The 16,737-nt window shown below is 35.9% G+C and overlaps 1 protein-coding gene across 3 annotated transcripts in view; it reads right to left on the bottom strand.

The window, feature by feature from the left end:
• Positions 1-16,737, bottom strand: part of LRRK2 (leucine rich repeat kinase 2) — a 61,818-nt gene that overhangs the window by 24,568 nt on the left and 20,513 nt on the right. For all 3 annotated transcript variants that reach the window (XM_058022366.1, XM_058022367.1, XM_058022368.1), the window contains 16 exons: positions 15,056-15,189; positions 13,375-13,519; positions 12,945-13,084; positions 11,471-11,599; positions 11,215-11,385; positions 9,724-9,979; positions 9,304-9,492; positions 7,774-7,895; positions 6,960-7,029; positions 6,289-6,509; positions 5,514-5,764; positions 4,238-4,386; positions 3,390-3,483; positions 2,165-2,351; positions 1,599-1,780; positions 852-1,081 (listed from right to left, as the gene is read on the bottom strand). In XM_058022366.1, the coding sequence (XP_057878349.1) occupies positions 852-1,081; positions 1,599-1,780; positions 2,165-2,351; positions 3,390-3,483; positions 4,238-4,386; positions 5,514-5,764; positions 6,289-6,509; positions 6,960-7,029; positions 7,774-7,895; positions 9,304-9,492; positions 9,724-9,979; positions 11,215-11,385; positions 11,471-11,599; positions 12,945-13,084; positions 13,375-13,519; positions 15,056-15,189 (2,670 nt within the window). The remainder of the gene's footprint in view (positions 1-851; positions 1,082-1,598; positions 1,781-2,164; positions 2,352-3,389; positions 3,484-4,237; positions 4,387-5,513; positions 5,765-6,288; positions 6,510-6,959; positions 7,030-7,773; positions 7,896-9,303; positions 9,493-9,723; positions 9,980-11,214; positions 11,386-11,470; positions 11,600-12,944; positions 13,085-13,374; positions 13,520-15,055; positions 15,190-16,737) is intronic.

The following is a 16,737-nucleotide window of genomic DNA, read 5'->3' as shown; positions in this document are numbered from 1 at the left end:
CCAGAAAAACTATGAATTTTAGGAAGGCACTCAGTGGTAGCTCACAGATTGAAGTGTAATGTTTAAACACACTGGTTTTATACCAATGTAAGATTTAACTGGATAAACATGGTTGCTGCATGGACAACTTAAAAGGTTGTGATTCTTTAAAAACCTCAATACTGAATTTCTCCCTCACTCTTTCCTTTCCCTTTATTTTCTTCCTTTCCTTTCTCCTATACTTTCAGCAACTTCAAAATAAATTCACATAACTAAGCATTTAAAATTACAACTAAAGCTGGAGATGCAGCTTGAATGGCACTGACCTGTGCTTATGCATTGTGATAGACTGTATTTAAATGATGACAGACATCTGTTTAAAAATAACTTTTCTACACCCTCAAATAGCCCTGGATTTTAGAAGTGCTTCTGTACTCCTCCAGACTCAGAAAGGTTTCCAGAAACACAAGGTTCAAAGACTCATCCTAAGTGCTTTCCTTACAAACTTGTGATATTGCAGAGCCTAGAGAGACCTGGACTACAAAATGGAGAAACAGAGTTTAATGAAAGATTCTTCTGGTGATTACACGCAATTTCTTTCTATTCTGAAATGATTATTCTAAGTATTATAGTTTAAATGAGTGGTCAAACAACATTTGGTGATAAGAAATTCCTGAGGCTTTATATTAAATTTGAGGGATTAGCTGCTAATTTACAGAATCCACTAATTTATAAGTGGTCATTGGACTTTGGGTGTACGTTTGTGATTCTACTGTCCCCAGTCTGAATTACCACAGGCTGACTCTAAGAATAAGTAATGCATTAAAATGTTAGAAAAGACAATAGGAAAGGAAAATAAACTCAGGAAATACCTCCAAAGTCCCACACATTTAATATAAGCTCCTTCTTCATTTTGCCTTTCCCTTGAATGATCCAGTCTTTCACATCAATGCCTACTGTAGCTTTTGGAGAACCCAGTTCTGTTCGTTTGCTTCTCATGAGCTGTTGCAGCAGGGTGGTTTTCCCACTGCCAGTGTTCCCAACAATCATGAGCTTCACTCTGTTATAAGGCACTGCCTTCTTCAGTCGCTGCTGAAGAAATCTGGTAGAAAAAGTTTGCAAAACTCACAGAAGTGTATAACAAAGAAAAAGATGAACAGAACTCAAGAACAAAGAAAAATCTAGAACCATAAAATTTTCTTCAAATTTTCAGTATCTGATTGATATTACTGTTCTTTTAACAGTCCACTCTAATTTCTGATTTGAAAGCTAAAGTTTAATTCAGAATATGTCTTTTTTTGCTTTGTAATTATCCCAAAATTGTGCTCTGTGCAGTGCACAGAGGAACTGGAGAATACAATAAACATATTACAAATAATTGGTAAGCATCACTTATTGTACAGTTTGTGGAAGCATCAAATTCAAGAGGTAATAATAGTATAGTCTAAACCACTCTGTTATCTGTGTGTGTTGTTATCATAATCTCCCACACAACAGCAGGCTGGATTTCATATGAAAAACCAGTATGTCTTTACAAAACAGCATGGTATTTCCTCAATGCTTACTGCAAATCCCAAGAAAGCAAACCAGGAATATTCAAGAACAATAGGGCAACAAACCTGATAATGTCTCTGGCTTTGCATCCCACATGCTTGAAGTCTAAATTAAGATGGAGTCCTTCCAAAGGAAGATCCCAGACTTTGGACAGTCTTCCCATTTCATCAGGAAAGAATCTCAAATCAGGATTATGACTTACATCCAGAGAAGTCAAGTTCTCTAGGAAGCCAATCTGAGGAGGAATCTAAATAAAATAACATTTAATGAGCAATTAAATGTTAAAAAATGAGTAACATGAATACATTAATTATTTAACAGAACTAGGTATTATTTTTACTGCTGTAGTTCATTTCTTGTAATAAACAGGCCTAATATCCTACAGTAAGAGAGAAAAGACCTTATAAGTAATTCAGTATACAAACTGAGTATATGACACATTCCAGGCAGAAAAGCTGAATAGCATATAGCAATTTTCCTTCACAGAGGAAGGAAATATTTGCATTTACATAACACTTCACTAACACAATGCAATTGCATGAGAGGTGACATGAAAATCAAATTAACATTGAAAAACTGCATTCAACTGAAAAGCAATTAAATTTTCTTCAGGTAGAATTTTACACTTTACCTCCTTTAACTTGTTGTGGGAGAGGTGTAGCTTTTCTAGCCTAGACCATACACATGCCTTTTCACTCAAGTCCAAGACATCTATTTCATTATGATTAAATAACAGCTCCCTTAAATTTAGTGATTTCCAGTGCATTGGTCCAGGCAGGCTTGTGATCTTGTTTTGGCTTAAATCTACTGATCTCAAACTAAAAATGTGAAAATAAAAAAGAGAGAAGTCAGCAAATGAAAAAATAAAACCCAGGTTAGCTGAAACCAAAGCTGTATTAATTTTTAATAAACAAGTTGATTAGCTATCAGAAGAGATGGTTTTCTGACTGAAATCCAAATAAAATAGATATACTTGTATGCAAATACATGTATGTGCAGAAATTACATAGCTCACCTAGACCTATTGGACAAGTTTATGTTGCTATGAAACATGAACCACACAAAATTGCATGCAACACCTTCCTGATTTGTTTGAACTGTGAGATGTAGAACCTGAAAACTGCATTTTTTCAACACATCCATTAAATCTGCAGCTGTGAATGTCAACATGCTGAAATTGTGCAATATCATGGTAATTTCATTAATATAAATTCCCAAATCTGTGGATCTGCTCTCTCTATGGTGCCATCAGCACTCACATCTCCCCACACCTATTGGATCACCCTTCCAAGCACTCCCTCCACAATCTCGTTCTAGTGATCAGTTAAGGTCAGCAACTTTTATAAAAAAAGCAAAAGTCCAATTTTCACATAAGCAATGCTTTGAATGTATAGCAAAATAAATGTCACATGCTTCTTTACCACAACTCCTTCTGGAGGAAGTGTTTTTCTTTGAGAATAAGTATCTCATGTTATTTAGGAAGTGAAAAACTAATCTCAGTAGTCTTGTGCAAAAGTCTGCAGAACTAAAAAAGTTGCTGATATATTTTTATTGTTGTTTCCTAGGAAATATGAGAATTCTAGTATTCTCAATTAAAGAATTGTCAGCTTCAGCTGTCAAGGAATATATTTTCAAGAACAGCAATTTGAATCTGAGGAACAGAATTTTCAGAATCATGAAGAAAATGTGACAAATTAGTCTTTAGTTTAAAAGCTACCAAGTTCTGGATTTACCCAGTGAGGATTCCCTGAAAATCAGTAAACCATGCAGGATTTTCTGCAGAGCAACAATTTTGTCATCAGATTTTCTTTATCAAGAACTTGACATTAACATCAATGAATAAAAGAGTAACTTACTGTGGTAGAAGAAGAATAGCTTCTGGAACATTAATAAAACAATTCTGGGATAATTTTAAACTTGTTATGCTGGATGACAAGTCAGGTATCTTTTCTAGAGCAGAAAAAGGGGTTAATCCTATGATTTTAAGAATGGTTTAAATTATTTTAAAGACTGGAGTTTACACAGACTAAAAGGTCAGGCTATCATTTTCATACAAAGGAATCACCTACCAAAGGCACAGTTCAAATCCTTTTTCTTAAAGCTTATTAAAAACTAAAGTCCCAAAATTAATTAATATATAATCTTTTAACAAATTATACATTGTTATCCTTCATCTCCCGGTGGCATTAAACACCAAAATAATCTTACTTATACTTTACTGTACTGCAAATACAAAACTGAACACAGGATTTGAGGTGTGGCCTCACCAGTGCTGAGCACAGAGGGACAATCCCTGCCCTGGTTCTGATGGTCACACTGCTGTTTATACAGACCAGGATGCATCTATATATTACAGGACAGTATTAAACCTGCATTAGTACTAGATTTGCAAGCTAAATCTCAATGATTTTCTCTTCTTTGAACCTTCCTCAGCAGTGTGTACAATCTCAAGTGCACTCAGCCATTTTTACAGCATCCACTCCAAATGCAGGAACAAGAGGAGTTGTGTGAGTCAGATCAAATGACTGGAAGCATGCTCTGTGCTTCAGTGATCACAAGCTGATGCTTAGGAAACTCTATAAACAAGGACTAGTACTTGTATTACTCTTTTCTGTTCTTCCAAGACTCCAAATATTGGTGGCAGAGGAATTCTGTGACTTGGAATAGTTCCTAAAAGCTGAATCCTATTTTCACAGATACTTACCAAGAACATTCATCCTGGCATTGAACTGCTCCAGTTTTGTACAGCCCATGAAGACATTCTCAGCAAGGGATGAAATATTGTTCTTACTAATGTTTAAAATTTTCAGGTCTTTCAAGCATAGGGGTGAACATAAGCATGAAATCTTGTTTCTATGAGAACAAGAAAAAACAATCCATTTAGAAACTATTAAGTAAAAGGTCAAAGTAGTGTTGATCTGACAAGTAAACACCAGTAAAGCAAAAAGAAGACTTTATCTATATAAAGACTGACCAGTCAGCAAAACCACTTGAACATGTGGCAGCATGGAATAACATGACTGGTATTAAAATCAGTTTAATTAATTTGGAGATCAAGTGTCAAAATGTGTTGCAAGGTTTAATTTTCTGATTACATACTGGAGCTCAATCCCATGCAAAGAGGATTGCTGCATTTGTGAGAGGTTCTGTGTACTAAAATTATGTGTTTGCAATATTACAGAATTGCTAACAACCTACAAAATCTTTTAAAAAAGGAATCCTGTATGGAATGCTATTCAGGATGATTATATAATTTTACACAATATATTCTGGGGAGAAGAAAACTAGAAAGAGGAAGAGAAAGATCCTGAAAATACAGAGATAAAAGATCCATCCACTGTTATGCCAGGGTACTATTACTAACAAAGTTCACCATCTGATTTAGCATGAACTGTAGGAAGTGAATGAGACAGCCTCTGCAGTTTACAGAGCTATCACCAATCTCATTCTTAAGAATTCCACATGGGTATGAATTACCTCACTAAGAAATATGGTAATAAGTGCTGGCAAAGAAAAAGCTACATGTTTTAACCCATTTCTGTGGCTTAAAACATATCCATACCAATACATAAAATTCCATTACTACTACTTCCAGAAAAGCTTTTATGCATAGGAAATAAAGTGGAAACTATTGTGTATACAGAAAACCTAGCTGAATATGTCAGACTACACAGCCCTGTGGATTAATAGTATGGCAGCAGAAAGAAACTGAACTACAACTTATTTAGTATGGTAATGGAACAGCAATGCTGTTTCATTAGATTCCAACAGAATCTAGATTCCAACAAGGTCCAAAGTCATTCCCATACCTTGTACTTTGCAATCCAACTACAAAAACTGTAGCAATTCAATACATTTGGAAGACAATGGCAGTGTTCCACCTTTCTTTACATGGTCTAGAGAGTCATCATTATGCATGACAAATCTATTATTTCCTATTATGTTTATTATGCTGCAGTCCGTTTACTCATGCTACTCACCCTTCCAGCGAGAGCTGTTCCAGATTTTCAGCAACACTTGTAAGAAATTCAGGAGTGCACACCAGCTGATTGTATGAAAGGTTGAGTTGCTTTAGAGTTGGACATCTGAGGCTGGGATCCAGAGCAAAGGAAGGGCCGATGTCATTTCGTGAGATGTCAAGGTTTGTGATACAATTCATCCTCAGTAAGTACGGCGGGAAAGCCGTGAATCGGTTACTGTGCAAGTCCAGGTAAGTCAGGCATTTCAAGTTCTGAAAGAAAAGGATCATTTGTTTGAAAAAAGTTAAAAGATGAATTTATATGTTTGCAATTGAGTTATATTTTTATACAAATTATTGATTTATTTATATTTATCTCACTATGGAAAAGTACGAGAAAATAGCAATCGTACCAATGTAACCTATAATGTTTCTACAAAAAAATAAAGTATAGGGCATTATTCAAAAACAATTAGCTCCATTTAATAAAATTTAAGATATTAATTGCCTGCAGTTCCATTGCTATTATTATGCTACTTAATATCACACATCTTACAGCAGTTCTCTGCAGTAAATTACTTAAAACAATCCCATTAAAACACTTTTTTTTCTAATGAACACGAATCCACTGAATGGAAGTTGAGTAAATGTATGAGGCATACCAAAATATACACCCATATTCTTGAGTAATATTGCTATGGATACATTATTACAATATATATGGATTACATTATTAGAGAACAATACTTTATTTTAACTAATTTCAACTAGTGTTACAAAAAATTATGCAGAATTACTTCACACAGTTGTTCTGGAATGTTTGTAAGAGCATTTTGGTGGAGCTCCAGTTTCTCAAGGTGTTCCAGATGACTTATTAAGCAGCTGTTCTGGCTGATGGCATCAATGTTCTCCAGCTCATTTGATGAAAGATCTAGTGATTTAATATACTCTTTCTCTGTGATCAATGAAGAAAGACTGTCTGATGATCTTATATGCGATGACAATTTTGAGATGCCTTCTATTAAAACAAAAAAGTGAAAATAACATTATTTAATTTATCACTATCACTTAGGTAAAATTACAATCATTTAGCTTGGGATCTAAAGATGCAGAAAAGAGTGAATGTTTGGATATTGGTTAACATCCAGATCCATGAAGAATTCTATTAAGACACAGAAATTTTTAAGACAGTAGGGAAGGGGAAGAGGTGAATGTTTATGCACTGCACAACAGAAGGAGCTTTTGAAAGCTAATAAGGGCACTCATTAAATTTCATTGCTACATAAATTATTTGTGGAGTCCAAGAAATAAAAATCTCCATACATGCATTATTTGTACTTTACTGTAGTATTTCCAAAATGTAGCCTCCTCTTAAACAAATACATATTGTGTCTCAAATCTTTGCATGCAATGCTTGTGAAAGCATTAAGGCTGCAAAATCTGTTATATAATTGTACAGTTTACTTACTGGAGGATTCATCTGAGAGCAAGAATTTTCGTCTTTGTTTCATTAATGGTTCATAATCTGAACCAGGTCCCTGCAAAATCCAAGAGAAAAAGCATTTAGGAACATGTTCTGAAATCATCCAAATTCAGTAAAACTCTTTTTATTGTGATTTCTTTTTATCAGAGCTTATAGGGAGAAGACAAAAAAACTATACACTTGAACTCAAAACAACAACAGGTCACATCTTTAAAAAATATATTTATCCATGAAATATGAAAGGATGGTAGATTTAACGTGCAATGGAAGTCGTGCATTTCTGGCAACCCAGAATGACTTTCACTAGGGTGCAGTAATAGGATGGAGCAGAGTATTACAGAACATAACTTTCTCTAGGAAAGCCAGTCTCTCCAGTTTACCTTTACAGTTAATGGAAAGAGACAAGGTCCTTCCAAAGGAACCTGACCTCTATTCCACCAATTTGTCCTCTTATGTCTCCTTAGGGAATCAGTCTCTCTCCATTGATCATTACTGAAGATCAGCTTCACTAAGGGGAAGTTAATTTTTTGTGACTGGGCCCATGATCCCTGTATTTCCATTTGAACACCAGACTGGAAATCTGAACACTTCAAAAGGGTGTCTACTCTTTAGTGATCATAAATTTTTGCTGACAAACTCATCCACACAGTGCACCACAGCAGAAGGAAACACTGAATGGCAACAGTGAGACAAAGCCCATATGGTTACATGACCTTTCCTATCACTTGATTATTAACAATTTTGGAGCAGGCTATGTAGATGGACTTAAAAACCTGGAATGAGCATGGATCTGACTTACCACAGAGTAGGAATGTCGCATCAAAGTAGGAGAACCTCTCTGACATGCCATTTCCCTACAATATAAATCAGCAACTGCAATGGAATTGGACTTCTTTTTTGTAAAAAGTGAGCCTTCACTTCCTTGAACACAAGAACAGAAATAGGTAAGAAAATGTATTTAAAGATGAGGCTCAGAATTCAACTGTACTATAGATGCTGACATACAAAGAAGAGATGCATTTCAAAAGCATCAATACTGGCAGGATCTCACTGGCCAATTCTGTGGGCAATAGGCCAAGAATGATGTCTGTGTGTTTTAGAGCAGAGGGGCCAGACTCACTTGACATTCTTCAAGTAGGACCTACAGGTGATTGCAGGACCTGCACTGATAATTTATGATACAAAATTTCCATTGGGTTGGGATTATTATGCATGTTTCATAGCACATGTTTCTGCTACTTCAGTGTAAATAACTTTTTAAATTGAAAAGAGTTGTATTTCAATAGATAAATTTGCACTCCCACACTTATTGAGAATGAAACATCAAATGCCACTCTGAATTTGGTGAATCAGGAGACATTTGGTGTCATTATCTGGAGATATTTGATTGTTCCTCTTCTCAAAGCTACTTCTAAAACTCCCCAAATCACTCCTGAATTTTTTAATGATAACAACTTTTCTACATGGAGCAACAAATAGACCCACAGAAATTAAAAGTGGTGCTGAATGATATAAGGAAAACAACAAAGCAGAATAAAAAAATGTTCCTTAGGATTCTCTGATTCCAAAATTCAAATTCTTCACCTGTGTTGATTTTAAGTAACCAGCTGGTTTAAAACAAGAGCAACATTTGAACAACAAAAAAGATATGTTAAAAATTAAGGCTACTTTCATCATTAAGTTGCTGGTATTACAGACACAAATGCTGCCTTTCTATAAGTTAAAGGCATTCAAATGTCCTGGTTACAAAGAATGGTGTTGGGCTGAACATAAACCTGTCATTTACACTTTCAGATCAATTAGTTATCTTTGGGATACAGCTTGTTTCACCTACTTAATTTGTTAATAACATAGTCCTCTATGCCAGATCTGGTTGTATGAACTTTATTTACAGACTACCCAGGGAACAGAGGAGTTTCTAGATCACAATACATCACTGACTTCATGATGAGACAAACTGGGCTCTTGAAGCTCTTGCTTTTTGTCATAGACTATAAAGGCAGCTCAGAAAAAGACAAAAAAAGTCAAAATCGAAATTCAGTTGCAAGAATCTTACTCTTTCTCTCTACAAGAAACTGAATGCATGACAAACTAATTTTAAATGTATAACTGTAAAATTCTTCAAGGTCTTAGTTTTGTACATGAAGCACATACTCACCACAAACTACTTTCCAATGCTACCTCAAACAAAATTTTAGATAGAAGTTTTTTTCTTCATGGGAGATGTTAAATCTCAAATACAAGTAAATAACTGATTTATGGCTACAGTCTAGCCGTAGTACATTAGATTTGGATTATAAAAAGCAAAAAAGAAAATAAAAACAATTACCTTCACTATCAATATCATCACTCAAAGGAAAAATACTGTCCACTAATGGGTCAGGTATGAAATTCCAGTCATAGTTTCTGTCCACTCCATCTTCAGACAAGTTTGGATCAGAGGAGGCTCTTGATCTATCCTCTGAAATATTCTTCATCTGGAATTTGAGCACCATCCTTGCCAGTGCAGAACCTGCATCTATATGTACAAGAAATGGAAAAGATAAAATAATCTCCACGAAATCCAAGTAGCTTCAACAAATAACAGAAATAACTTGATTTGCTTTCAAGTTTTGCCAAACTTTTCATAGCAAGCTGAATGCTATGAAGAGATTCTCAACTGAAAATCTTCAGCCAAAACACATTCATAGTATCATCAGAAGATATTGACACATTTTCTATATTTACAGCAATTTCTACATATACTCACTCTGTTTTCTTGTTTGAGTAAGTTTATCTGGGAACAAAGGAATGAGCCAGGAAGGCTCTAATCTGCCAAAACCAAATCCTCCAAGACAAATACTGCTGTTGGTGACATCAAGGCTAAGTTTCTTTAAGAGCAAGCTGATGATCTGGCTGTCTCCTCTCTTTATACTGATGGTCAAAGCACTCCGAACGTCCTGCTCACGAGCACCACTGGCCAATAACAATTCCACCAATTTAGCATTACTTCCTTTCTCACAAACCTAATACAGAAAAGCAAATAAAACAAACCAAGAATGTGAAGCATTCAAGTAACAGCTCAGACTGCATTAAGATGTGTGTCTCAAATTCAGAGTGACTTTATTTTAAGGATTGTGTCTCTTTCTCAATTATGCAATTCCTTACTCCTTTGAGCATATGCCTGCCTAAGGTGTTTGAGTACCAACTCTAACTTTCATGAAGGCTTTGCCCAAATGTATCAAATGCTTTAGATCTGCAATTGTAATTCTTGTCATGAGTGCACACAATTTTCAGGCAGAAATGAATGATAATTTTTATCTAGTTCGTTTATTGCATGTGGCCTATTGCAACTTCACTTATTTATCTGTTTAGTGGAAAATAGACATTTAGGGGTTATCATCGGGATATTTAATGAACAGGCAACAATAGTCAGTTTCATCAAGCCTTGTCTAATGATTCTGAGCTCAGCTCTGCTGGCTTTAACTACCTGAAAGGAGGGTGCAGCCAGGTAGAGATCAGCCACTTCCCCCGGGCAGCCAGGGACAGGACAAGCGGACATGGCCTCAAGCTGCTCCAGGGCTGCTCAGGCTGGACATCAGGAAGAATATCTTCACTGACAGGGTGGTTAAGCATTGACACCCTAAGTGGTGGAGTCCCCATCCCTGAAGTGTCCAAGAAACAACTGGATGTGGCATTTAGTGCTCTGGCTTAGTGGACAAGGCAGTTTCAGCCAAAATTTGGACTTCACTATCATGGAGGTCTTTTCCAACCTTTATGTTTCTATGGTTCAGTCAGCTCCTCCCAATCTCCAAGTCTGCATTGCTACACAGACCAGTCTTGATTGTGAACATTAAAAACATTTTCTAAAAATACTTTCAGTTACATCAATAAGTGCACTGTGGTTTCCTACACTGATTTGCCTACCTCACACTCTATGAATGGATGGCAGTTCCAAACCCAGCTGTGCTTCATCACCCACAAAGTTCTACTTCCTAATTCCCTCCAGGCAGTATAGGTGGGGTTCTCTCAGACTGTTTAAAACTTTGACACTGAGCCAAAATAAAGAAGTGCTTATGCAAATCACTTTAAAAAATTAAATTTAAAGGTGGTCACAGTTAGGAAGAAGGACTGGTGAGCATGAGGGAGCAGCATCTCTGTTCCCTGTGTTCAGCCAAATAAATATTTAACAACAACAGAAAGGAACCCAAAAGCACGAACTTGTAAGCAATGAAATTGTATATATATTTCCACGTATTACCTGATAGATCAAAGAGTTTGTCTTCGTCTTCTTATTAACATCAGCTCCCAGTAAAAGTAAACATTCAGCCATAATACTATTGTACTCCATACATGCTTTTTCCAGCATTGTATTTTTTAACTCATCATTTTCAGCTATTTTAGCAAAACATCTACAACACAGGCTTTGAAACTGAATGGAAAGACAAAAAATTAAAAGTTAGGACAAAAAAGCACCAACATTTTTCAGCTGTGGAACTGTCAGAGAAAAAAGATACCTGTTGATCTCGCTGGTCAGTGAAACACATAGACATCTGATAGAAAATGACTGTGTCAAATGATTCATTTACCAGCAGCTTTGCAAAACAAGGTGACAAACCAAGAATTGCCAAGATTGCATGAAATCCCTAAGAACACAATGAGAACATTGAAAGAAGTACAGTGTTAAAAAGTGTTACTTTAAAACAGGTCATGCAACAAAATGAAATTTCAACCAAAAAATTTGTGCTTTATTTTTTTCTGTCTTACTTTTAAACATGTAATAGTAACAAATAGGAAAAGTTTGGGAGAGAAGGCAGAAATAGCAGGTGTCTCTGTTTATATAGCTGTAGTCTCATGCTTATTTAGCTGATCCACTTAAACAGATATTAACTGACACTTTGAAAAGTCATATATGCAACATTATATCTGACAACATCCTGCCTGGTAGTGACAAATGTACTTGTGATTTCCTGAAAATGTAAAGAGGAAACAATCTCCTTCTAACGACATGGAATGAAGATACATCCCCTGTTCCAGTGTGCTGCTCTGTAACCCCTGAATTTTAAAAGAACTATTAGACTAAATGAAAAAATTAACAGGTGCATCTAATAACTAAGAAGAAATACAAAATTATCCCATGATTCTGCAAGTAAAGTTTACCCAGAAGGATGAACTGGGTAAATTATGGACTCTGTCCAAACCCAATTGAAACAAAATCACTTAAAGTAACTTCCTTATTCCAGCATACTGTTTTTATTTCTCTCTAATTTGGTTGCTAAGGTAAATGTGGAAAGGCTGGGCAAAAAACAGCAGCAGAGAAGGGAGACTGTATTTGCAATATTTTCATATTCATATGAAAGAGAAATATAGAAATTCTCACAGAAAGCTGATGTCACATGCACATTCTATCCCACTAGAAAAATGAAACTGGTAACAAACAGGGAAAACTTCTGAAGCAGAGGAAACAAAACTTTACACAAGGATTAGATGTGTGTTTACAGACAAAGAACTCTCCTTCCATATACAGATGTGGCTCCAAAGTCTGATAGTATTCCAGTAATATATTTTCTTAAATACAACATTCCTACACTAAGTTTATTCCTGGTGACAAGGCTGGGAACTGTTATCTTCTATGACTTCTCAAAGAAGGGCAAACAGTACTCTAATGATGGTTACTTCATGAAATGGTTACAGATTGACAGAATGATGGATCATGACTGAGAAATTTGTTCTAGTTTGCAGATCTCATAAGTTTTAGATAAACATTTAACCTATGCTTACACATTCTGGATTGAATATGTGCCTGCAAGAAAACCACCTCTACAATCAATGTCTCAGTTTATTTACAAAGGTTTATGCTAATCTAATAATTTCAACAAAATCAAAATCAAGTAAGTAAAATATGGAATTATACTTAAATATAACATATTAAAATAATTTTCTATGGTTTTGAGTTTTGTTTTCATCTTCATAGACAGAAATGACACATACATGCATCTGGATTTCAGTGACCTCTTTAAATCGTCGCAGGGTAGAAACCAGAACTGCTGACAGGACGTGCATGGTGGCAATGCACAAACTCCTCCGTGTGATCAAAGAGCGCAGAAGACTCAAACCCAAACACTGTATGTCTAGAAGAAAAAGAAATATTATTCAGACACTGATCATTCAGACATTCTGATGGAATAAGCCCATGATTGAAGTAGTCTTTCAGTAACATTCCAGAAAGTTACTCCTGGAGTGCACAAGCCATTACAGGACCAGGCATAACTGCAGTAATGATGAATCTGAGGACTGTGCAACACTGCAGCCTCCTCTTGCCATGCAACCAAAATCACATCCAGCACTAAAGAGAGCAGCAGATCTGGTGCAAACCTCCTACCATGCCATTCTCATTCTGCTGACAAAACACCTTCCCTACCTTGTTCATCTGGATACATCTGTAGGGTGTGAAGCACAGTGTCAGTAGCTCCTTGCTGGGTTAAAATTTCCAGTGCACCAGTGCACTCAGCTACAGAACCAAGCAGTTTCAATCCACACTTCTGAATGCTAGGATTTCCAATAAACTAATGGAGAAAAGAAGATAAAATCAGATCAAGATTGTTCTGCTTACAGTGGCAATAGAGGAGTTGCTTGTTCTTAAAGCTGCTCTGTAATAACAAGTGAATGCTGTTCTTAAGTGAAGTTACAGCTGATGTGACAATAAATAACAACAATCAACAATTCCAAAAAGATTCTCTTATCAAACATCAGTTTCAGCTGCTCATAACTTGCCCAGATTTTAATCTTTGATTCTGAAAATATTCCCTAGCTACTTTTCTGATGAAAAATTGGATTTTTCCCCCTCAAATTCTCATTGATAAGACTACACCATTTTTCTAGGGCAAGCAGAGGGAGAAAATCTACTTCCTTTGTGGTTAAAAAGGAAATAATACAGGGTTTGTTTTTTGGGTTTTTTTTTTTTTGATAACTGGAAAAAGTGATAACCATGCTGGCAACTGAAAAATATTAAAAGAAAAAGATATGAAGCAACATATCTCTTACCATCCCCCACCTTGAGATGGAGGAGACCTAGATGAGGGCCTAGATCTGTGTCACAGCCATCACAAATCTGCAAAATTACTTCAATGGAGTCATGTCCATCTCTTCCTCCTTATTCTGTCTCTAGTTTTTAATTAAATGTGTCAATTTCTAGCCCTTCTGCCTGATATTGTAATACCCCAAACCACAAACCAGCTGCATTGGAAAATGCAATCAGGATGATAACAAAATACTGAAGACCTTCTGGAGCAAAAATTATTTTACCTCCTTTGTTAACTTCTCTATCTGATACCTTCAGGTCAAGATGTCCTTTAGACACTCTAGAACTGTTTCACTGATACACTACTTGCTCTGACTTCTATAGTAAGAGACATAAATTTCCTTGACTGAATCTATTTGGCTAGCTTAAAATTCCTGAGAGGGCTTCTAAAAACTAGGAATTGCTACATTTTGATTGTGATCATGTGAACCTTGAAAATCTTGTAGAGACTGGATTCTTCTGAAGGCCATGAAGTTAAATATTTCCAATCACTAGGATTTGAGGTTAATTTGCTGTGCAAAGTTCCCAGTTCCCAAAGTTCCCAGTCTATGTTTGGCATAGAGTGAGTCTGCTTCAGCCTTTCATTTTTCAGCTTCTCCTTCAAGGTACTGTGATCATTCTATTTTACAGGGGTTGGAAAAAGTTGAACAGTGAAAAGAATGCAGACAACTGAGCTGTCCACTCAGTTTTATGTGCAGCTGAGGTGTAGGCATGAGGACACTTCTCATATATACACTAGTCTGTTTTAAGAAAATAGAAATACCAAATAAACTTCATCCTTGAAAAAACCCCTACTTTTTTTTTTTATAAATATCCTTTGGAATTACTGTATAAAGAATCATCTAATACACTCCAGAAAAGAAAGTAAGAAGAAACTCTACAAGATTCATGAAACTTAGGAGTAAAGATTAATTCTATTAAATCAGTAGGAAAATCAATGCAGAACTAAAATGTACAAATGATTCACTGCTTCAAGTGTAAAATAATGACAAAATCCATTAGAATAAAGCTTTAACTATACCCTGTTTAAAGCATTAAGCACCAATGAGTGAGTTCCCTCCAACAGACACTGGCTTTTAATGACTTTTCCTGTAAGTGCAAAAGCAGCATCTCCCACATCTCTGGAAGAACCATTCTGGTGTTCATTCTTTGTACCTGCAACAATGGAAAACAGCCTTCCTCAGAACAGCAGAATTCATATTCTCCCCATCACCAACCCAATAATACAATCTAACAATCAAATGAACACTGAGGTGACTCAAATGAACACTGAGGTGACTCAGAGAACATATTCCAGATCTCATGGTACTTTCAGAACACTGTATTGCAGAGACTGGAATCCCTCCAGATTTACATTGTAATATGAGTACATTGTGCTTGAAAGGAAAATTTCACCACATATTTGCTCACTGCTTACTAGGAAAATACAAAACCATGCCAAAGAATCTGTTCTAAGGTCCACTGCAACCTATTACTTTTTTGAGCTATGGAGTTCCCTGATACCTACTTCAGAATGCCTCTTCCTTCTGGTAAGGAGACACTATAGAGAAGCTATAAACTATTTGTTCTTGCTCACTTGGCAGCACACCATAGGACAAGTTTTACACACAGATGACATTAAGTGGAATGTGAGCATATACAAAAAGAAAAACAACAGAGAAAACCAGTCTTTCAAATTAACCACTGTAGCATTTGGCACTTGCAGTCAAGTGACACTACAGAAAGTACCCAGAGATCCTTTCAAAGTCACTTCAGCATACATTTTTACTGTGATTATTATTTTCCCCATGAATTACTTTTTTATTCTCTAATTAACCTGCAAGTTCCAACATCCAGTTGGTGCTCTCTGTGCTTGATTACACTTTAGAAGGGCCTCACTTCCAGGACAATGGCAAGCAAAGTGCCTTGCCTCCATGTTAGAACACATATATCAAATCTAAATCTTGCTCTTCATTGAAAAAAGAGGAAAGTATTAGGATTAGAACTCAAATAATGGAAGGAAACTGAAAACCTGTAATCAGTCTGCATATTGGTCAGGTTACTATTTTCAGAGTTATTAGTTTTGTAAATGTTCAGCTCAAACTGCTGAGAGATACCTACAAAAAGTTACTCTGAAAAAAAAATCAGTATCCATGTCTGTATTCCTACACTCAATATCACAGGAAAAAAGCAAGATTTACAGCAGTACATTGACAAAAAGAGTTAAAACTTTTCCAAAATTCTACTAAAGCCCTAAAATTAATAAAGATCATTTTTCCACCCTCTGGATTGCTGATAAAGAGGGTTTTTTTTCAGAAAGGAATTTATAACTAGTCAGTTTGGTTTCTCCTTTTTGATAGAAAGTAGTATATAACTGTATATTTTACATCTTTAAATATACAGATCACTGTCCAGTCTTTATGTTCCTTCCAAGAGACACTAACAAAACAATTGCATTTTGTGGTACAACAATGTTCATGTCACTATCATGATTTGCTCTCACCTAAAGGGCATTGATGATGCAAACCACAATGACACTGATAGCTCCACACTCATTCCCTGAGTTCCTTAGAAGGAATGGAGCTAACTCTTCACTGATGAAATCAAGGGGAAATCAGCAGTGATCAGTTTGGTCTGTTACCTTCAATACCTCAAATGCTTTCTCCCATCTCGTATGTTCCTAAAGACTTACACCTGTTCTCTGCTATGTGCAGAACAGCAATT

Source organism: Melospiza georgiana, chromosome 4 (genome assembly GCF_028018845.1).
Source record: "Melospiza georgiana isolate bMelGeo1 chromosome 4, bMelGeo1.pri, whole genome shotgun sequence".
Lineage (NCBI taxonomy): Eukaryota > Metazoa > Chordata > Aves > Passeriformes > Passerellidae > Melospiza > Melospiza georgiana.
This window is presented reverse-complemented; position numbering and strand designations above follow the sequence as displayed.